The sequence below is a fragment of the Vulpes lagopus genome, chromosome 1 (genome assembly GCF_018345385.1).
Source record: "Vulpes lagopus strain Blue_001 chromosome 1, ASM1834538v1, whole genome shotgun sequence".
In the NCBI taxonomy this organism is placed as follows: Eukaryota; Metazoa; Chordata; class Mammalia; order Carnivora; family Canidae; genus Vulpes; species Vulpes lagopus.
This window is the reverse complement of record NC_054824.1, coordinates 76266865-76288588: the sequence shown is the minus strand read 5'-3', so window position 1 is coordinate 76288588 and position 21724 is coordinate 76266865. Positions and strand designations below refer to the sequence as shown.

The window sequence follows — 21724 nt, the reverse complement described above, 5'->3', positions numbered from 1 at the left end:
AAAATGGGCTGAAAACGTTGAATTGAGATGTAAGTATGTATATAGATACAAGATTATCTCACAGTCTGGGCACTGGAACCAGAGTCAGATGGGTCACAGGAGGGGGTCAGCTAGTCCCGCATCCTCTCCCCGGGCTGGATTCTACAGTCACCTGGGGGTGGTTTCAGAAAACACCAGTACCCAGGGCTGAGGTGGGGCCTGGGCATCAATCAGTATTTTCTCTTAATTACTCAGGTGATTCTAAGACGCAGCCGGGGCTGAAAACCATGGGATTTCTAGCTCAGTGGTTTTGGGGAGGAGGGGGCTTCTTGTCGCGTCTCTTAAAATACTTAAGGGACAGAGTATATCCTGTCCACAGCTGAGTCTTCCTCCAGTTATAATTTTCAATGACAAAGAGAAGTTGGGAAATCGGTTACTCAGGGAGCATAAGAAATTCGCTATCTATCTATGCTTCTTTTCAGTTGGTCATCGTGATGCACCTCCCGGGGACATACCTAATATACAAAAAAAAAAAAAAAAAAAAAATCACAGGAATTGTGCACGCACACTCAGAAAAGTTTGCTGGCTCTGAGGGCGGACCCGAGGTCTGGTTCCTGTACCGGGCTCGCTCCTCTACACAGCACAGCCTCCCTAACCCAGGTGAAGGGATAAGACGGGGAAAGGTGGACAGGTGTCTCAGCAGCCCGAGATGCAGGAAGGACGCCTGTCTGAAGGCCTGGCCGGCAGATCCAAACCTGACAAAAGTACGAGCCCCTCGCACAGGCTGAGGTCCCCCAGTTCCCAGAGAGGTGGGGTCAGGGCCCCCGGAAGAAGAGCTCTGCCCTGGCTTTCTGCGGGTAGGGCTGAGTGGAGAGGGAGGGGCCACCACTGTCCTGCTGTCAGGTGTCCCCAGCTCCTGCTGAGATCCTGTTCCTCCTCCAGGATCTGTTTGTTGATTCTGGGAGTTTGCCCTCTGACAGGAGGAAGGCATTCTCCCTCTAGTAGCCACGTGGCATCTGGGTTGAGCCAGGATCTAGTGGGACAAGAGAACACGGGGGTGGAGAGAGAAGCCTAATGAGCCGGGTCCAGTTTGTCTCATGAGTGACAGCGACAGCTGTCCTGGACTGTGGCAACAATGCGATTAGCCTCAGCACTTGCGTGGTTCCCCTACACGGAAGGCACACGGACAGATCCTTCTCGGGTCGGGAGGAGAGGAGGCAGGCCATAACTGGAGTCCTGGTTCTCCTTTTCCGCCGCGGTCTTTAATGTGTCGGAGCCTCAGCTTCCTCATTTGCAACATGGAGTGAACGATGAGGCTGCCAGGCCTGCCTGTCACAGTCCTTATGAACATTCGGGAATTTTGATGAGGATTGAAAGCCGGCTACCTTTTGTTTTCAAAATCCACCACCTTGCCTCCCTCTGTGAAAGTCACAGGACCGGTTTTCCGGTCCCACCACCGCTGTCTCCAGGGCCTGAGTCCCAGGCAGCACCTGCAAACTCTTTGCACCCTGCGGTGTGACTCCAGGTGTGACCCTGGATGCTCTCGACAATGTTCACGGGGTATCCATTCATCAGGAAGCCCCGAGCCCAACGCTGACACACAGTGGGGAGCAAGTTGGCTCTGGACAGGCAGGGGGTCAGAAGAGCCACCTCTGCTGGAAAGAACTGGATGGCGCGGAGGGGATCTGCAGCGGGGCCGCGGGCGCGGTGGTTGTGATCTAACCAGGGAGATCGGGATAAGCTTTTCTGAGGAAATGAAGTGGCGCTGAAATCAGGGCCAGGGGTTAATAGGTAAAGAGTATAAAGTCTTTGTGGCAGAAGGAGGCATGACCAAATGTGAGAGGCTGAGCGATTCAAGAGTGCAAGAGCAGAGAGGCCTAACCTCAGGGGGCTCACTGCGTTCGCTGGGGCTGGGGGCAGCGGAGGCAAGGAGCTTAGCGGTTATCCGAATAGCAAATGAGAAGCTTCCGAAGGGTTTTTGCAAGGTTGTTATCTGCAAAAAGGACCGGAGGCCATCAAGAGTCAATGTGCAGAAACTTGCAGGAGCCCAGGCAAGACTGGAGGGCGGCTTGGCCTGTGGTACTGTTAAAAGGATTTGAGAAATAGTCACTAGTCTAGGCCGCCAAGGGTTGTCAGTCCAGCTGATCTCAACATAGAACATTTACTGAGCCACCCCCAGCAGTGAGCAAGATCACTCTCCAATAAGGTCACACCTGTGGACGTGCTTTTTTGTTTCCGCCCCATGCTGCTGGGCTGGGGAAAGTGCTGGGACCTTTTGCTCATTTACGGAATTCTGGCCTCCTGTCCTTTACTTGCCCTTCTCCTCTACCAGGATCCTCTCATTTCCCTGCTGCCAGAAGGTAGTAAGGAGCTGGGGGAGGAAACGGCCCTGGGGGCTGTAGTTCTGGCCACATGCTCTGGCCCATTTCTACAGTAGGGCTGGGAAAGCAGGTGCAACATATGAGATGCCGCGTTTCGCACTAGCCACCGATCCTCACACAGGTCTCCTGCGGGAATCTTTTCTACAAGCTTGTGGCCAAGCGAGGAGATCTGGGATTCCCAGGGTCCCTAAGCATAGCACCATCTCAAAGCCATCAAACCACCACCATCACCTCTAACACTGCCACTGCCGGCGACTCTTTCACCAAATAACACTGTTCATTCATTCATTCATTCATTCATTCATTCATTTCTGCTTATGGGTGAGGCACTGTTCTATATTCTGTAAAATGCCCCCAAGCAGCTTACGGACTAATCCAGGGGTCCCACAGTCTTTTCCTGATGAACAATTGATTTCGGATTTTCCTAGAACATTAATACTACAAACACTGAAGGTAAATAAGTTGCGTGAAAGGCCAGGCGTCACGCACCGTCAGTCAGCCGCCTCCCCCTGGTGTATGCACACCACAGCACATACCCAAGTCGTTCAAGAGGAAGGAGACTAAGGAGATAGAACGGAGGGACATGGTGCGAGAAAAATAAACGCAGGAGGAAAAGGTGGAGGAGCAAGTCCAGCACGTGCACACACACCCGCACCCTTCCTCCTGCCTGGGGAGCTGCTGGGTTCCCACCTTACCGTCCACGGGGCTTTCTGCCTCACGAGCACCCACGCTCCTGCTCATTTTTTTTTAAGATTTTATTTATTCATGAGAGAGAGAGAGAGAGAGGGAGAGGGGCAGAGACACAGGCAGAGAGAGAAGCAGGCTCCATGCGGGGAGCCCGACACAGGCCTTGATCCTGGGACCCCAGGGTCATGCCCTGGGCCGAAGGCAGGTGCAAACCGCTGGGCCCCCGGGCGGTCCCCTCCCTCATTAACCCCGAGGTTGGCGCCAAGTGGTTCAGTACCTCCTCACTTTGCAGGCCGGGGGATCCGCCTCTTCCCCCCACGACCCCCTGCAAGCCTACGGGCTTCTCAACATTCACTCCAATAGACGTTTGTTCTCCACAATGTCGCACCCCTTCCAGAGTCCCTGGAGATGGAACCTCCTCCACTAACTTGCTGGCCCTTGCTGGCCAGTGAGATGCAGACGAACCCCCATGCCCGCTCCTAGGTTCCGAAGGCTGGTAGGGCCAGCGGGTCGGCAGCAGAACCGGGCCTGCTCAGCGTTTACGGCTTATGAAGCACCCCAAGGGGCTGGTGGTGCTCCTGCCAAGGCCAAGTCGAGGCTCGGGGCCGCTAGGCCTCCTGCTGTCCGGCCAGGGAGCCTCGCTCCTCCTCGCCCACCTGCCCGCCCCTGGTCACCCTCAGCCCTAAGGTGCCCTCCGGCCCGGAGGCCCAACTCAGCAGCCTGCCGGGGACAGCTCTCTCGGCGTGTCCAGCCCCCAGGGGCTCCCCGTGGGTTTCCCTGGCTCTATCCTCTCTGCCATTTAATTTGTGCTCTAGCAAAACTAACTTTCACGTGGCCAGTGACGAAGGCCAGAGGACAACTGTCCTGCTGGAGGCCTACAGGTAAACCTTACAGTGGCCCACACAGACACCTTGAAGGAACAGTCAAGGAAAAGAGACGATCAGATAACTAGGGGGCTGTGGGGGTTATTTGACATAAAGAGCATCATAATCATGGCTGGGGGGCCTGACTAGCAATGTATGGACTTCAACAGATTTAAACTAGTACCGATTCCACCCCACGAAGACTGTGCTTGGAGGACTCCTCAGCACTGGCTCTGTCTCCCGGAGAGCAGCCTCTAGCTTCCATTTCCAGCTCCCCACGGAGATGAGGTGCCCCTCATGTTCACAAATCCCTAGGGAGTGCTCATTTCCCATTCCGGTGAATAGGTCAGTTCCTTCTGAACAAAGGCTACTGTTCTCATTTCCACAGTCCAGGGTTGAATTGTATCCATTAGTGTGGTATTTTAATAGGGATTTTTTTTTAAACGTTCTTTATTTCCACTGTATTGGCCTCTATGTATTTTCTATCTTCTGCAGTTTGTTAAAATTATGTCTTCCAGAAAACTGCCCTAAAATAAAGAAATCTACTACTTACCCATTTGATGAGGAATAAGGTGTAAGTTACTCAGCACAGTGCCCAACACACCTGAACACTCAATATCTACTTTCATAAAGTACAACCGCACCCCGCAACTGATACCACTATGAATACCTTTCAGATGCTCAAATAAAGATGTTAGTAGCCTCAACCATCTCTTATTTGCATCCAGCACAATGCCTGTGACTTAGTAGGTGATCGATGCTCAATGAATATTAGACCCCAGCAAGTAAGAATTCAAATCATTAGAAACAGAATTACTATCACAGATAATCCATTTCTTTGGCTCCCTTCACCATCCTGACACAAGCATCAGTTTCAGAATCTTATTAAGAATGGGAGAAGCTAGGGAAAATGAAGTTATGATTTTAAAAGTTCATCTGAATAAATGGGTAAACATGCAAAAAACTCAAAGTATTCCCTATTTTACCATTCAAATTCATTTCTAAATTGGAGTTTTCCCAGTAGTTGAAAATCACTTTGAAAATGGTCATTCCCACAGTATTACATTTCACATCCTAGCTCTTACACATATGCATATACATCTGCATGGGTATGTGCATAAAATGTTTTACTATAAATGTCCTTAAGGACATTTGAAAATGACAAAAGAACGAAAATTATGAGGCCCCAAATATTACCTTCAGTTCAAACTTTTATGCTCTACTGACTTTTATCAACCAAATGGATATAACGTACCCTAATACCTTATCAGGCCCACGGGGTAGGGGTGGGGGCAAGGTACAGGACAGCCAGTAGTCTGAAAAAAAAAATTTCTATCCAAACATATAGTCGTAAAAATCTTCATCCTCCTTTTGTGCATGATAAATTGTCAAGTAAGACTCAATGATGATGCATTAATTCAAGTGACTTCAATTTCATTTTTTCCTTGTAACCTTCAGAAGGTGGAAGTATCACGTGGAGTATTTCCCCACCCTTCTCCCTACCTCAAGGACAATGGAGATCTAGGAAATGGATTAGTAGACTATCGGTGTTATGATGTGTAATTACTTAAAGCACCATGCTAATAAAGCCAGGGTCCTAGGACTAGTCTCTGCAAAGGCCAGTTTAGTTCGTATCTGTACCATGACCTGGACTGTACTCCTAACTGCAGACAGCTTTCTTACAAATGTGTCCGTCCCACCAGTCACAAGAGAGAGGACCGGCAAGTTGGCAAATGGATAAAAACAAAACTATCTTCGCTAATGGCGGGGGGGCGGGGGGGGCCCAAACTCCACATATGATGGGTTAATAGAATCTTGCACATAAAGAAGAAGAATCACATAATTTTTAATCCCGTGTTAAATGTATTTCAAGTCTCAAGTACCGGATGACAGGAATATTTGACTCCTGAATTTTAGAACTAATACATTCTACACAAAACCACATACAGTCAAGATCCTAATTTGTTACCCAACTTGTGTAAAAACTGCTAATTCCATACAAACATCCTTTTACCTCTTTAATATAAATCTATGCACCGGTTTTTAAATATTTGCCATTAGTTATTTGGTTCAGAATATTGTGAAAAATTCAGCTAGGAAATTATTCATAAAACTGTATTCTGTATTTTTTTTATTTTTCAAACAGCAAGTGTCCACATTTAAAATGCAGAATTTGCAAATATAAATTAGTCTAATAATTCATTTAAAAATGAAACAAAACAGCTTCCTGTAGTATCACAATACATAAAATGGTATTATAAACCCCCAAGTGGCAAGGTTAACTACATGACAATGCCAGAAGCTGTGAAACTCATTAAACCACTTAATGAATAGGTCAGTTTGAAGAACATGTCTATGTTCCATGACTATGCATGAAACAAGCTTTCATTGTATTATAAAGGCTCAGCAATTCATTCATATCATAATATGGGGTCAAGCAAGATTTTATTTTTACAATGACAATTTAAAAAATGCATTTAAACAAACAGAAGTCCCCCCGATTGTTTAAAAACAATTCTATTTGGAGGGTAAAATATACTTTAAAACATACCGACTTACCAGATTTCAATTGTCAGGCTGCTGACTACTGATGTGAAAGTTTGTATTTAAAAATATCACAAATATCTTTAACAGTGAAAATTTCAATGTGATAAGTTTCATTGCAAAGCAATTTTCACCTGAGTAGATTTTGAAATTTAGTGCTCATATATTTGGGGGGAGGTGGGGAAGGAAAGACCCACTTGTATAAGATACTGAGTTTACAGCTGATTCACACAGATAATCCAGGGGGTTGAAGAAACATCTGCTGTGACCTTCCCAGGACACATGATGCCCCTTTCTCCTGGAGATTTGTTCTGACATTATGAATTCTCAGTATCCATAATATTTCCACTTAGTTACCCATTCAAGCATAGCAACCCAATTCATTCAGTTTTATACAACAGTGTCTATATTATGTACATGTTTAATTATCAATAGGAAATAGAAAATAAAAATTTACAGTGACTGAGAAAAGGGTCAGAAAATGGGATAGGAAAAGTAATACTGTATAATCAGAATATCCTATATTATCCTACCAGTTTTAATGACAGGGTTTTTCCTTTATTAGTTGAAATACAAAGAAGGCATAGGGGATCCCAGGAAAATAACACTATATATCAGAAAATTCAACGTGCTCCACCATCAGGATTTCCATCACACATTTAATTTCTTCTGTACAATTTTTATAAACGTGTTTGTCTTTTCAAAATCATCAGATTTCCAGATTAAATTCAGCACTACACAGTATGCCCTTGAAGTAAAATGAGGTTACCTGCTTTATTTGGATACCAAGTTCCCTTCCAGACAGCATTAAAATAAAGACAAGACTACACAGATAAAATCCAGTATAATTCAAATCCAACAATGAAAAATTTCCCCCATATTGTTGCAAAATTCGTTCTACTGAAATGCTTTGCTACAATAATAAAAAGCATACATTACATATAAAAGATACCAGTGTACTAAAAAGTGACAGAAGTGGACTAGCAAATCCTTCAAAGCACATTATATAAATGACTAGCATTTAAAAACATTTCTCCTATAAAATGTAGGTCATATACATTTATAAATTGGCGGTTTTATTTCTAAAGCAGTGATGTGTGTGTTCAAATAGTTAGCTGTTCTGTACAGTATAATATCTACTCAATTCAAACTACAATAGGTTTGTCTTTCTTTGTATTGAAGTTGAATAAATTCATCTGATCAGCTGAGAAATCAAGCTTGAAAAATAAGTATCTAAAAATCAAAGTAGAAAGTTTAGAATTATTGAAATGTAGCTATGAAATATGAAGAGAACTATTTCACAATGGAGCTGAAGTCACCTCAAAACTTATGGGCTTGAATCTAAAACAGAAACAAATATTAAAATCCAAAGCAAACCACAAAGTTAGGTAGCAGTACAGAAGCAGGAAAACAAAACAAAACAAAACAACACACCCCCTTCCTTCAGTGTGATGGGCACTAAGTTTTGCGGTCTTCCTCCATCTTGCAGAAGAGTGGTAAGGCCATTCAATGCTTAGTGAGAGTGAGTACAGATGAAGTCAGATTTAGCCTGTCTCCCCTGCAACTTCAATTATGCTGTGTAAACAGTGTTATGTTCCAATAGGAGGAACAATGGAATTTGCTTATAAAAACTGATTAAAGATAATCATTATTAAATGAAATAAGGATAATTAATAACTCTGAAATGTTTTTAGAACTTTCCTGATGCTACTTGTAAAGTTAGCACTGCTATGTATTATTGCTTACATACAGTACAACATCATATGCCTTCTAACATAAAGCAGTACTGTGATTTGTTTGTACATATTTACAGATTCTTAAAAACAAGCTGTAAAAACATTACATACTTTCAGACAATACAAATTAGCACATTGGTACTCACTTCAAAACAAATGGAATGCATAACATTAATAAACATCATAAAGGAAGACTCACATAAAAGTCCTTGATTGTCAAGACACGTTTATATATAAACTCTAACTGTGCAGAATTAAAGATTCAATCATAGGTACATCCTTATTTGATGAACCGTATTTACAGCATGGTATTGCATAAAAAAATAAAATAATGTTTACAGGGTTTTACTTTTTTATCCATTGGATTAAAGAAAGCAACAAACACAACAAGAAATGTTTGTCTGCTTTAGTTTTGTTTCCTACCAAAGTTTAAGTGAAAAAAGGAAACATACGGTTTTATTTGCAGAATATAGCAAAAACAACTGGAAAATTATTTCCCTGAAATAAAGCAATTTGAAACGGAAAAAGTTTAAATTAAATTGCAGTGTCAAAAAGTTTCTCATTGATTATAATAGTGCTTCTTCAAGTAATTCTACTGTGAAAAAACAAGTTCTAGTTAAGATGTTCTATGTCTAAGAAATGTAGTACTACAGTAATGCCTACTTTTAAAGTTTCCCGGCTTTTTTTTTTTTTAAACAGCCCTTTAAAAACTCAAATTGATAAAATGAAAGAAGTGGCAAAAGATCTAACCTAGCTGGCACTTGCAAGTTTCTCTCCCCTGTGGAAACGAAAGCCTACCCTGAGCACAAGACCTCTTTTGCCTCTCAGAAAGAGAAAATTACCCAAACACTGACAGTCCTCAGCCAGAGCTAAAAGGATGGGTTTCTATGGTATCAAGTAGAAAATCTGCAAGTAAATCCAAAAGATTTAAGAGCCACCCAAATATTCTGAACCAAATGAAATATGTATACAATAGTTAAAAGAAAAAAAAAAAACACAAGCTTTTAGAAGATGTTCAGCAGATATTACCTCATCTAACACGATCTGTTTCCAATCTTCAAACGTTAAGAGTAGGTCCTAAGTGAAAAAGCATACTTCACTCACATTGACCCAAAGTTTAATGGTGTGTAAGAGCATGTTTTAATAGAACAATTTGCTCACTGAGAGAAATGAGAAAAACATATTGCAAAAGGGTATCTCATATCCTCAATATTCTGATCTACGGCAGCACAAAAGGCTACTTACTTGTACTATTAATGCCCAGATAGAAATGAAGGAACTTTCTAAACTGAAGCGGGGAAACCCAAACTGCTGAGATGTTTATCATATGATGATAATATAAGGTAACTCTGGTAGGCATTTAGAATTTCACAGTAAGAGAGTGATGACTACTATACTTAAATGGTGAGTCAATAAGTTATGCCAAAGTATCACCTTTCTCAAAAATGCTTATAATGTGGTAGAAAAGTCTGCCATTACGTAGATTTAAAGAAATGTGTTGAAGACAGGAATGCAACACCTGAAACTCCGCTTGCATAACTACCATTTTCAGAGGCCTTCCTTCCTTAGCTTACCCTAACTGCTCAGCAATAGAGTCACATTCTAAAAACTGTGCTGGTGATGTTAAAGCAAACATAAAACTGTATGCTATACCAGGAACGACATCAAGTTGTTAACAGAACAAAATTTTTGACCGGGCTCAAATAAAAATCAACTCAGGAAATAAATGCCTATTTTCAAATAGTAGTATGAGAAAAATACAAATGCCTATATAGGATGAGCACAGTTCCATCTTTAACATCTCATCTGAATAAAGGCTTCTTGCAATTGTGTGATGTGTAACCCAACACACACCATTCTTAAAAGTCAATAATGGCAGAACTTAAATATCTACTTCAAAGAAGTCTAAAATTCTTGAGAAATCTGGCAGCAAAGAAAGCTGTCAAATAGGAAAATTAATATTTCAAGCAAAGCTTAATAACCAAAGCATAGAGGAAACCACATTAAACATAATTTATACTTATTATCACAAAACACCAAAATATTCAAAATAAATGTAAAAGATGTTAAGGGTGGTGGGTATTTCCTTTGTTCCCTTTCTTTATGAGAACACTCTGGGGATACCATTAAATAAAAGAAAAAAATAACTTAAATGTATAACATTCTATACTGAAATAAAGACTGCAGATCTATATAAGGGCCAATATAAAAAGTTAAAGTGGAAATTAGCAACAATAAAGTTTCACCTTCCAAGGATATTAATTTTAGATTATCATTGGTGCTACATCAGTATGTGCATCATGACAAAGATGTTGGAAATTAAAATAAAAAGTTGGAACAAATTAAAGAGGATAATAAAATCAACAGAACTAATGTTATTTTCCAAAAATTAAAACTGTCCAATGTGTAACTCAAACCGTCATTCTTTAGAAAAGTATATATATGTGTTTATATAAAAGCACTATTTATTGTACCATGCTGTATTATTTTAAGACAAAGTATTAAAAAAAAAAAACATTCGTGGTATAAGGATAAAGTCTGTAGTTTATTTAGATTTTGAAATGCAACAAAAAGTTTCCGATCACTCATCTAGCTGAAAAAGAAACTGTAGTTACTAGAATTAGTAAACACTTTTGGTTTGTAAAATTGTAATGAGCAGTGTTCATTAAAAAGTAATCCAAGATAAAATAAGCAATTAAAATGCCCATTTCTTTAGTTTCTCTGGATACTGTTTAATTATCCAATCTATCAAGATTCTAGAAAGAGAAGGATTAAACCAGGTTTTACAGTTCCAAAGATACCCAATTTCCTTTTATTGCCAAAATTAAAATAGTCAATTATGAGATGATTATGACACAACCATATCAAACCTAAAAATCTAATTTTTTTTTTACTTTGAGAAATCAAAAATACCAAATAGATTCTAAGTGCTCTATGTTAACTGAAGTGTATATGTAAAGTAAAATACAATTAAGCTTTAAAACGTGGAATATACATTTTGTGTAAGCATTATGTTCTTGGGAATGTAATCTACAGAATATCTTTTTACTAAAACTTCAAAACCTTGATACCTGCACATGAAAAATCATAAAAAATATCTAAGTACAACTGTACAAAGAAACTGACACCAATATGCATACTTCCCATAGAGAAGTGAATGCTTCAACAGTTACGTATTTTGGTAAAAGTTTTGAAAGTATGCATATTTTAAAAGTAATTAGGCTTTTAAATAGTGGAGTCTTAGACTATCAGATTTTTATTATTTTTTCTCAAAAAAAAAAAACATGTCAATATAATGCAAAATGAAAATCAAGGGTATATGGCATTATCATTCTTATTAAAAGGTGGCTTCTTGGTTTCTTTTTTTCCCCCTATAGGACACACTAATTTATTTAAGCCATAATCTCTTGACATTTAAACTTTTAAGTTCACTCTGTCTGTAAAGTATACTCAGATTCCCTGCTGAAGTGCAATGACTATGCTGAAAAACTTAGAAACAGTATGAGTAAATTTCACACAATTACTAATCTCCTAAGAATGTACAATGTTATCAGTTAGGAAACAATTGTGCGAAAGTCTTTTTTTTTTTCCTTTTAAACTCGGTGTAGGTGGAATAGCAAGTTTCTGCTCTAAAACAAGTAATGCATTGCTTCTATAAAGGTGACAACATGTAAGGCAGTTCAAAGAATGCTGACTAACCAAACAAAATGCAGTTATTGGATTATCTTGCTATTCATATCAGCTTAACTGGTTATAGCTCATTGCTCTTAAATCTGTACAGCACTCCATTTTACACAGAGTAACCCCACTCTTGATTAATCTGTTCTAAAGTGCCAGTATTATTTACACATTTTTTTAGCCAAAAGTCTGGCCGGTTGTGGCATCAGGTGAAGACGTCATCCCAGCTCTATTATCATTTACATTCACCAAGGGAAATTCTGGAAATTCAGCACTTGTCCCTGGTCCCCGCAGGTTCACCTGTCCATTGGCAGTGCTAAACTGAGTAGCTATTCCAGCTCTCGATCCGTGATACGGAGCGCGGAAGGGCTGTTCAAAGGAGCTCATTTGGTAAGCTTGGTGGACAGGCTGAGCCTCAGCCTTTTTCTGAGAAGTCACTTGATCCAAGAAGTCCTGTGTGGAAGTGGCAGAAGCATGGTTTGTCTCATCACCTGAAAAGGGAAACGAGTGCTGTGAATCACCAACTATGAGGCCAAAGTGGGACTTATCTGGAGTTGTTCTTAGTGGAGAGTTCATTCCTGATCGGAAGCTGTTGATGGGCATGGCTGCATAGACTTGCTTGTCTATGGAGGAGAACGCTGGCGGATTTGGAAGGGTCTGGTTGTCAGTCACAAAGTTAAGGCTCGGGCTATTCAAATAGGCATCATTTTGGCTAGTTCTGTCCAAAGCCTGCTGCAGAAACTTTGAGTACTCCTGCAGCATGTTGGCTTTATCTGACGAGGATGCTTGGGAGCTTGATCCAACATTCTCTGCCTGCGTGACCTCGGGGACTTCTGAGGAATTTATGGATATGCTAGAAGTCACCTCAGTGTCCGCAACACTGAACGATATCTCATGCTGTCCGTTAGCTTTATGGGAGTAATGATCCAAGAGAGTCTGCAGTACCTCATCCGGAATAACGTTCTTGTCATGGTTACTCTTAATCTCCACATTCAGCGCCTGTGAATCTAATATGGAAGCCGTCGTGCTTTCATCAATGACACTGGCCACCGCCGCTTGGGTTACAGAAGGCTGGGAGGCTATGGTACCCACGTTCAGCGCATACTCCCTACTATTGTTACTTGCTGCCTGAAGATACCGCTTCTTCTTCAAAAACTGCATGGCATCGTCATAGTTGGTGCTGCTGTGCACAGGCTTACTGGGCCCCTCTTGCAAATTGTCAACCTGATCGATGTCAGCATTGCCTTCTGAGTCCAGCAAAGCCTGTTTATCCACAAGTTCAAAAGCGTACTTTGAGACTTTACTCTCTTCATATGTGGATAAGGGTGAAATGGTTTGATTTTGCTCCAGTGGCTGTTTCAGACTTCTCTTGCTATTGATTTTTTTGAGAACCAACTTAGGTGGATGGATTTCTCCTGATGCATCTTCTAAGTGCGATCCCCCAACCGAAGAATGTGGCATTTCCACAGCGTACTCTGCTACCATGTATTCATCCTTTACTTTAGTACTTGAAGAATAAAGAGGCAAGTAATCATTTTTGTCTTTCTTCAGGTCAGACTTGTCCAAAGCACTCTCTTTGTCCATCCCAGATGACTTTTTCTCAGTTTTTTGCCTTTTCTTTTTTGGCAGTGAGTTATCTTTTGGTGATGTAGAAAAGCCAGAATCTTCCTCAGATGTCAGAAGGCCACCTTTGATGGCACATCTGTTTAGTTTTTTGTCATGATTTTCATGGCACATACGTTTATGTTTCAACACACGATCTGTTCTGGAAAAATACTGTCAAATTCAGATTTTTGGCAGTCAGTTTTTTGTTTTAGTTTGTGTTTTTCGTCAAGCAAGAAAAGAAAAGAAAAAAGTAATTAATATAAAGATAGATAGAAGTAAAATAATATAAGTAATTCCAAACTAACTTGTTGAGCTAGTTGTTTATTAGAAATCTAATCAGAAACAGTTGGGATGGGAAGTTCTTCAAATAGTTCTAGTAGTCACATTTTCTAATTTAAGAGAATTATTTTATAATTTCATGTAGAAGAATTTCAATGTCCATCATACCTCAACAAAGTGATTTTTAAAAAACCCAAACACCAAAACCAAACATTTCAAATCACCCCTTACCTGTAAACAGTATTCACACTGGTAAGGTTTTTCTCCACTATGAGTTCTCTTATGCCTTTCCATGTGATATTTTTGTATGAATCTCATACCACATTCATCACAGCGAAATGGTTTTTCACCTAGTACATGATATAGAAAGTTTAAAACAAAACAAATATTGTAAAATAATGAATTACTTTACCACAAGAATCTCTATATGAATAGCTCTTTAAAACTGTCAAACTCTCCTCTTTTTAAGTGAAAAAATTCTTCCTATATTAAATACATCTTTCCATTTAATTTGTAAAAAATATTTTGCTTTACAAAAATAAAAGACTGGCATGTGCCACTGGAAAGAAAAGTCTGAAAGCAGGCATACTCAACTTCCCCACCTTTCTACTGTATGTGTACATAACATACTCTTTCCATGGAGAGCAGCAGTACCAGGAATTACAGCAATGTGAACACCGTTTCGGTAGAGTAGCTGACACTTTTAATCTTTTTTTATTCAATCATATAAAATAATATTTTAGAATTTTTTTTTTGAAAAAAGAAAATGTTACCCATATATAGTCCAACACAATTCTTGGGTACACCTTTTCAATTCTTCATTTCTTTTCAACAAATATTTGTGGTTAAATGAAATCTGAATCCTAGGAAATATTCTTAAAAAATTTATTTTTTAAAAATATTAAATTATTTATTAAAAATAATTTATTAAATTATTTTTCTAATTTATTAAAACATAAAAAGAACTCAAATTAGAGACTAAGTTTCAAAAGGTTTGTTTATACTCATCCTTTTTCTTAACTCAAACCAGCATTTCTCATGTCCTTTTGGGGAATGAATCAAACTGAGTACTGCTAATCAGACATACAACTCCTGCCTCCCCTCCTCCATTTTATTTTTAAACATTTCATAAGGTCTTATTAGCTGTAAGGAACCATAACTATGGAGATCTAAAGTAGTTTTTACTGATAAAACCACAGTAAACAGAAAGGTGTGACAATAAGTTATCTTGAATAACACTTTTTTGGGAAGCTATTGTTTCATACATTCAACAAAATCTCCCTGAATACTTCCCCTCTCCCCATAACCTTGCTATAGGAGATTGAAAGTGTAAGATTCATTACTTGGCTTCAAAGAGCTTATAATGTAATTTGGGAAAACAAGATATACACATTATAAAGAGACAATTAATAAAACTATGTCCAGCTCCAGTTTACCTTTACAACATTGTATCTCACTACTCTTAAAACTTTTCCTCCAGCCACATCAAAATACCTATCATCTTGAGCTATTCTACCTCTGCTGTGGATTCACGCTGCTCCTTCAGTCAAGAATGCCCACCTTGGGTCGCCTGGGTGGCTTAGTCAGTTGAGCGTCCAACTCCTCATTTTGGCTCAGGTCATGATCTCAGGGTCGTGATGGAACCCAGGACAGGCTCCACACTCAATGTGGAGTCTGCTTGAGATTCTCTCTCTCCTCTCCCCCTGCCCACCACTCCCTGCACCCTATGTACTCTCTCTCTCTCTTTAAAATTAAAAATACATTAAATCTTAAAGACAAAATAAAACAAAAACATCCACCTCTCTGTTCAGGTGCCACATTTCCTTCAAGTATCAACCTATATCCTCTGGGAGCCTCTGCCCTATTCTTCCAGGGAAAAAGTATCTTTATCTTTTCTAAATCTCCACAGAACTTCATCTGTGCCTCTACTATAGCATTCATAAATGTCATCCCAATAATTATTTTGTACATCTCTATTCTACTAGATCACGTTTCTTTTGGTCAGAATTTGAGTCTAAATTGTCTCTACATAGCTCAAAATACTTTGTGCAATTTTTAAATGTCAAATGAATGGCATAAATTATTATTACAGTGATTACTAGGAAAAATGTTACTGAGCTGGTATGATTTGGAGAAGTTTCTTGCAAGTCTTAGAATTTAAAGTGAATAGCACTTTTAAAGAGACTGTCTGTGATTAAAGCCAAAGAAAGAAAATGTAGAGGAAAATAACAAGAAACTGAGAATTTAGTTACTATAAAATGTCCAGGAGAAACGGTACCTAAGAAGAGAATTCAATTTGGTGACAATTATTTGAAAATTTTCAAGAATACAACTTCTGTTAAAAAACCAACAAAACAAAACACTTCTATAATTGCTATCAAGTTACCAAATTGTAGAGTTGAAAGAAACTTGTGGTGGCTTTCGAACTGGGTCCCCACAAAGATCGCAAAGGGTGACGCTGGTGTGGCAAATGACTTTAAGCATGCACTCAGATTTCAGGACATAATAATTCCACTTCTGTATACTGGGCTTTACATAAGCACTCCAAGGATTCAGAGGCTAGATTTAGAGCTTAACACAACTAATTGAGACCAATTCACTTATTTCACAAAAAAAAAATATTAAATTCCAGAAAAGTTAGGGCACTTGGCCTAAGGGTTAATAAGTGAATAACTAACGAAGAAATGGAAGCTGGGAAAGAAGACCACATATTAAGAAAGTTGGGAAGTGAAAAAAATGAAGAAAAGGAGATGAGAAGTAACAATTAGGAGGCAATCCATTCTAGAGCAAGTATTGATAAGGCTGGGGACATTGATTTATCTGAAGGCAGAAAGGAAGGAGAGAGTGAAAAAGAGAAATGAAATACTAAACTTAAACTGAAATATTATGGTTAATAACCAAAAGAACAAGATCTCAGAGGGCCTAAAATGAAAAGCAAAGGAAAGTACAGGTTATATTTTGGAAAAAAATAAAGCACATTTCCATACTTTGAAATAAAGAATGTAGATGATACAGCTTATCAAGGTCAGAAGTTAAAGTCATTTCTCAAAAGTGAAAAATGATAGAGGAGAAAATTAGTGAACTGATTAGAATTCAATTAATTCTGCATAATATTCACGGACTAGTAGATTTAATATTGTTTAAGATGGTTAATAATCTCCAAGCAGATCTATAGATTTCAAAGCAGAAATTGATAACCTGCCTAAAATTCATTTGTAAATGCAAGGGATACAAAATAGGCAATAACAATCTTGAAAAAGAAAAATTAAGTAAGAAGACTCATACTTCCTAATTTCAAAACCTACTACAAAGCTACAGTAATAAGTTAGATAGTGTCATAATTGGGTAAGGATAGACATATAAATTAAAGAACCAAACTGAGAGCCCAGAAATAAACCTTTACATTTATGGCCAATTGATTTCCAACACAGGTGCCAATACACTTCAACAGAGGAAAAATACTCTTTTCAACAATGATGCTGGGCCAATTTGATGCCCACATCCAAAAGAACAGAGTTGCACCCCTACCTCACATCATATACAAAACTTAACTCAAAGTGGATCATAGACCTAACTATGAGAATTAAAAGTATAAAACGTTTAGAAGAAAACATAGAAATATCTTAACCCTGGATTAAGCAATGATTTCTTAAACATGACACCAAGAGTCCAATCAACCAAACAAAAAATACCATGTATTTCATAAAAATTAAAAATGGTTGTTCTTAAAAAAACACTATCAAGAAAGTAAAAGGGAAAATAGGCAGCTGCTGTGGGAAATAGTCTAGCAGCACCTCAAAATGTTAAACACAGAATTATCATAGGACCCAACAATTCTACCCCTATATATATACCCAAAAGAAATGAAAATAGAGACTCACTCAAACAGCCCCTTATGCCCAGATGCTCACAGAAGCAGGATTCAAAACAGCCAAAAGCTGCAAACAACTCACTCTCCACCAGCAAGCATTATGAATGCACAAATAAAATGCGATATATACACACAATGATATATTATTCAAGTCATTAAAAGAAATGAAATTATGATACATGCTACAGCATGGATGAACCGTGAAGAAATTACGCTAAGTGAAAGAAGCCAGACACAAAAAGGACAAATATTGAATGATTCCACTTAGATGAGGTACCTGGAGTAGGCAAATTCACGTTAAGTAGAATAGAGGTTACTAGGGACTAGGAGAGGGAGGAAAGGAAATTTATACTGTTTAATGGTTAGAAGGATTTTTTGGTCATACAATATTGTAAATGTACTTCATGTTACTAAATTCTATCCTAAAACATGATTGAAATGATAAACTTCCATGTTATGTTGTCTTGTTTTTAAAGTGAAAAGATAACCCAGGGAATGGGGTAAATTACTTGCCAATTATATATCTGATAAGGGAAGTGCATCCAGTATATGAAATGAACACTTACAAAAAAGACAATCTAATAGGCAATGGATCTGAACAGACACTTCTCTGAAGACAGGCAAATATCCAATAAGTACATGAAAAGATGCTCAACATCATTACTAATGAAGACTCAAGAAATGCAAATGAAGACCACAATGAGATACCACTTCACACTCAATAAGATAATTAAAAACAGACAATCAGAAATGTTAGCATGGGTGTAGAGAATCTGCCCATATTCTCAAGACACATTTGCAGTTTCATCTTTTACATTAAATCTGATATACTCCGGGTTCATCCTTAAGTTCTTATGACTGACTAGTTTTCCCAACGCTATTTACTGAGAAGTTCTACTTTTTGTGATCACTTTTTTTTTTTTTTTTTAAATAGACACAGGCAGAGGGAGAAGCAGGCTCCATGTAGGGAGCCCGACGTGGGACTCAATCCCAGGTCTCCAGGATCACGCCCTGGGCTGAAGGCGGCGCTAAACCGCTGAGCCACGGGGGCTGCCCTTGTGATCGCTTCTTTATCAAAATCGTATACTAGTTCTACAGGTGTCTTTCTAGACCTTCTACTCTATTATGTTCCATTGGTCTGACTATTCATATGCTAGAATGAAAATGTTTTATGACTTTATAATACCCTTTATCATCTGGTAGGGCTTATCTCCCTCACTGTTCTTGTTTTTGTTTATCTACTTTCTGTATTATTTCATAATTATCTTGTCTAGTATTTGGGGTGGAGGAAAGGGACAGCTGCCTGAAATGTTTAAGTTAACTTATAAAAAGAATTGTATCCTTTAGGATGTTGACTTTTCTCATCAAAAAAACGGGGTGGGTGGGTGGAGGGGTATGCCCTCCTCCCATTTAACCAAATTTTGTTTCATGTCCTCAACAGTGTTTTAATGATTTCTTCATATGGGGTTTTCTACATTTTGGGGGGATTTTCTACATTTCTTGTGATATATAAACAAGGTATTTTTTTCTGTTACATCTTCTACTGTGGGTGTATACAAATATATGGTTTTCCATTTTACTGAATTTATTAGTTGGCAATAATTTTTCAGTTGATTCTCATGGGTTTTTCAAGTATAAAATAATATTGGTTGCAAAAATAGGTTTTTTGCCTCAAATGTTTTTCTTTTGCATACTTTTGCTACCTGTTATTCTCAAACGTTATAATAAAAAGTAATAGTGATTGATAATGTGTTCTCTATCTTATTCCTGACTTTGATACCAAAAGGAAATCTAAGTTAGAATCTCAAAATGTGGGGCGCCTTGGTAGCACAGTCAGTTAAGCATCTGACTCTTGCTTTCGGATCAGGTCATGATCTCAGGGTCCTGGGATGGAGCCTGTGTAAGCCCCTGCACTCAGCGTGGAGTCTACTTGAGATTCTCTCTCCCTCTGCCTCTGCCCTTCCTGTTTGTGATTTCTCTCTAAAATTAATAAATCTTAAAAAAAAGGAATCTAAAAATGTAAAATATATTTTAAACAATAGTGAGCCAAGTAAGCACTACCTTGACTTAATAAACATTTTAGTCAGATTTTGAACTTATAAACCACCATTTTCCAGCTACTTATTGAAAACAAGTGTTCTAGAATAAAAGATCAACAATGGAGATTACATTAAGCACTTAAAGATGTTACCAAATCAACTGACTCTATATCAAATCCCATATTCTGCGTTCCGTAAAAAGAAAGAAACCCATCATTAGCTTATTTTCTTATTTATGGCATTAACTTCATATAAGACTGGACAAATGCACATCAGCTTTCTTTTCTTTAAAAGAAATTAGCTAGGGTATCAAAAGATGAAGAGCCACTCTCTCAAAAACATATTTTTATCATTAAAATTTTTTCCCTAATCTGAGCCCTAATCAGCTTCTTTTGACTGCCCACTGTTACAACTGTCTTATTTGTTGCAATAAAATGATTTGCCTTTTTACATTAACTACAACCTACATTTTTATTTCATATACAGAAATATGATATAGGTGCTCTAACGTGGACAAGGAGCATAACAGAACTTTTAGGCAAAAAACCCAGATAGTAAAACCCAGATAGTGCGACTCAAAATTAGTGAAATTTCAGGTAGTTATCTTTTCTGATTTCAGCTATCAATTAAATAGACAAAAAACAAGCACTACAGTTCTAGGAACACAGCATGAAGTAGTCTCCCTCAAGTACTCTATTTTTTAAAGTGTCATCTTAAAAATACATAGGAAATATGCATTCTAACCTAGAATACCTGTCTTATTTATGTCTTCATTCTTAACATTTTACTGAGTCACCTACTACGTGCCAAGCACTTGCTGGGCACTCTTACACTTAAATCAACTCTAGTCTTGTCAATTAAGTACATTGTCCCCATTTGCCAGGCTAGGAAACTTTTGCCCAAAGTCACGGTATTAATAAATCAGGCCCAGGAACAAATCCTGATGGTATTCTTTCATCTCCAAAAAAGCCCATCAGCAACAAATGCAACTACCTCAGGGTTTCTCTCAGAGCAATCTCAAACTGTGGATCAATAATATAGTAAGTTGCATCCCAGGCTTTCATCAGTTCATTTAGCAAGTACTAAGTGTCTGTCAGTGTCTGGAAATGATAGGAAAACAAAAGGAGTGGAATGGTTGGGATCTACGTCTTCTTGGTTTTTTTCCACACTATTTGGCTAGTTGATAAGTTTTTACAAAGGAATATACCACCACAATCAACACAATGAATTCATCTAAAACCACAAAGTTTCCTGTTACTCCGTATAATCTCTTCCTCTCACCCTTTTCACTCCATTCCCCCTTCTCCAGGCAACTGATTATCTGCATCCTGTCCCTATAGTTTATGTTAATTATTATTAGGAATATTTTCAAACATATACAAAAAGTAGAAAAGAATATACTCATGTGCCCATCACTCAGCTTTAATATAATTACCAACACTCAGTCAATTTTATCTAACTCTTCCCATTCTTTCTTTCTTTCTTCTTTTCTTACTTTAAGCAAGCAAACTTTTTATTGGAGTTTAACAGCCACAGAGACATTAAAGAAATCATAATCACAGCTCACTGAATTTTCACAAAGTCCACTGACTCCTTTAACCAGCGCCCATAATTAAGAAATAAAACATTACTAACATCTTCTAAGCACCATATGAAGCCTCACCTGGTCACTAATCTCTCAAAGATAACCACTAACACCAGAGATTAGTTTTGTCGTTTAATAAACTATTATGGAAATCTTAAAGGGTGCAAAAAAGCACTCAGAAGATACCATTATCATATTCTGAAAAGAGATTTATTGAGCTGTAATATATCCACACAAAAGTATACAAATACATAAATGCAGTTCAATGAATTTTCTCAAAGAGAACACACCTATATAAACAGCATCCCACCCAAGTAACAGAATATTATGAGTACAGAGCCCTTCTATTCCCTCTCTATCAGTAATCACTATCCTGATTTCTAGCACATAATTCATTTTGCCTTGTTTATGAACTTCAAGTGATTGGAGTCATGCAATATGTATTCTTTGGAGTCTGGCTTCCTATACTCAACGTTA

The 21724-nt window shown here is 38.5% G+C and overlaps 1 protein-coding gene across 2 annotated transcripts in view; it reads right to left on the bottom strand.

The window, feature by feature from the left end:
• Positions 1–7093: 7093 nt before the first annotated feature.
• Positions 7094–21724, bottom strand: part of ZNF148 (zinc finger protein 148) — a 120179-nt gene continuing 105548 nt past the window's right edge. For both annotated transcript variants that reach the window (XM_041722505.1, XM_041722499.1), the window contains 2 exons: positions 13984–14102; positions 7094–13644 (listed from right to left, as the gene is read on the bottom strand). In XM_041722505.1, the coding sequence (XP_041578439.1) occupies positions 12046–13644; positions 13984–14102 (1718 nt within the window). In that variant the 3' untranslated portion in view covers positions 7094–12045. The remainder of the gene's footprint in view (positions 13645–13983; positions 14103–21724) is intronic.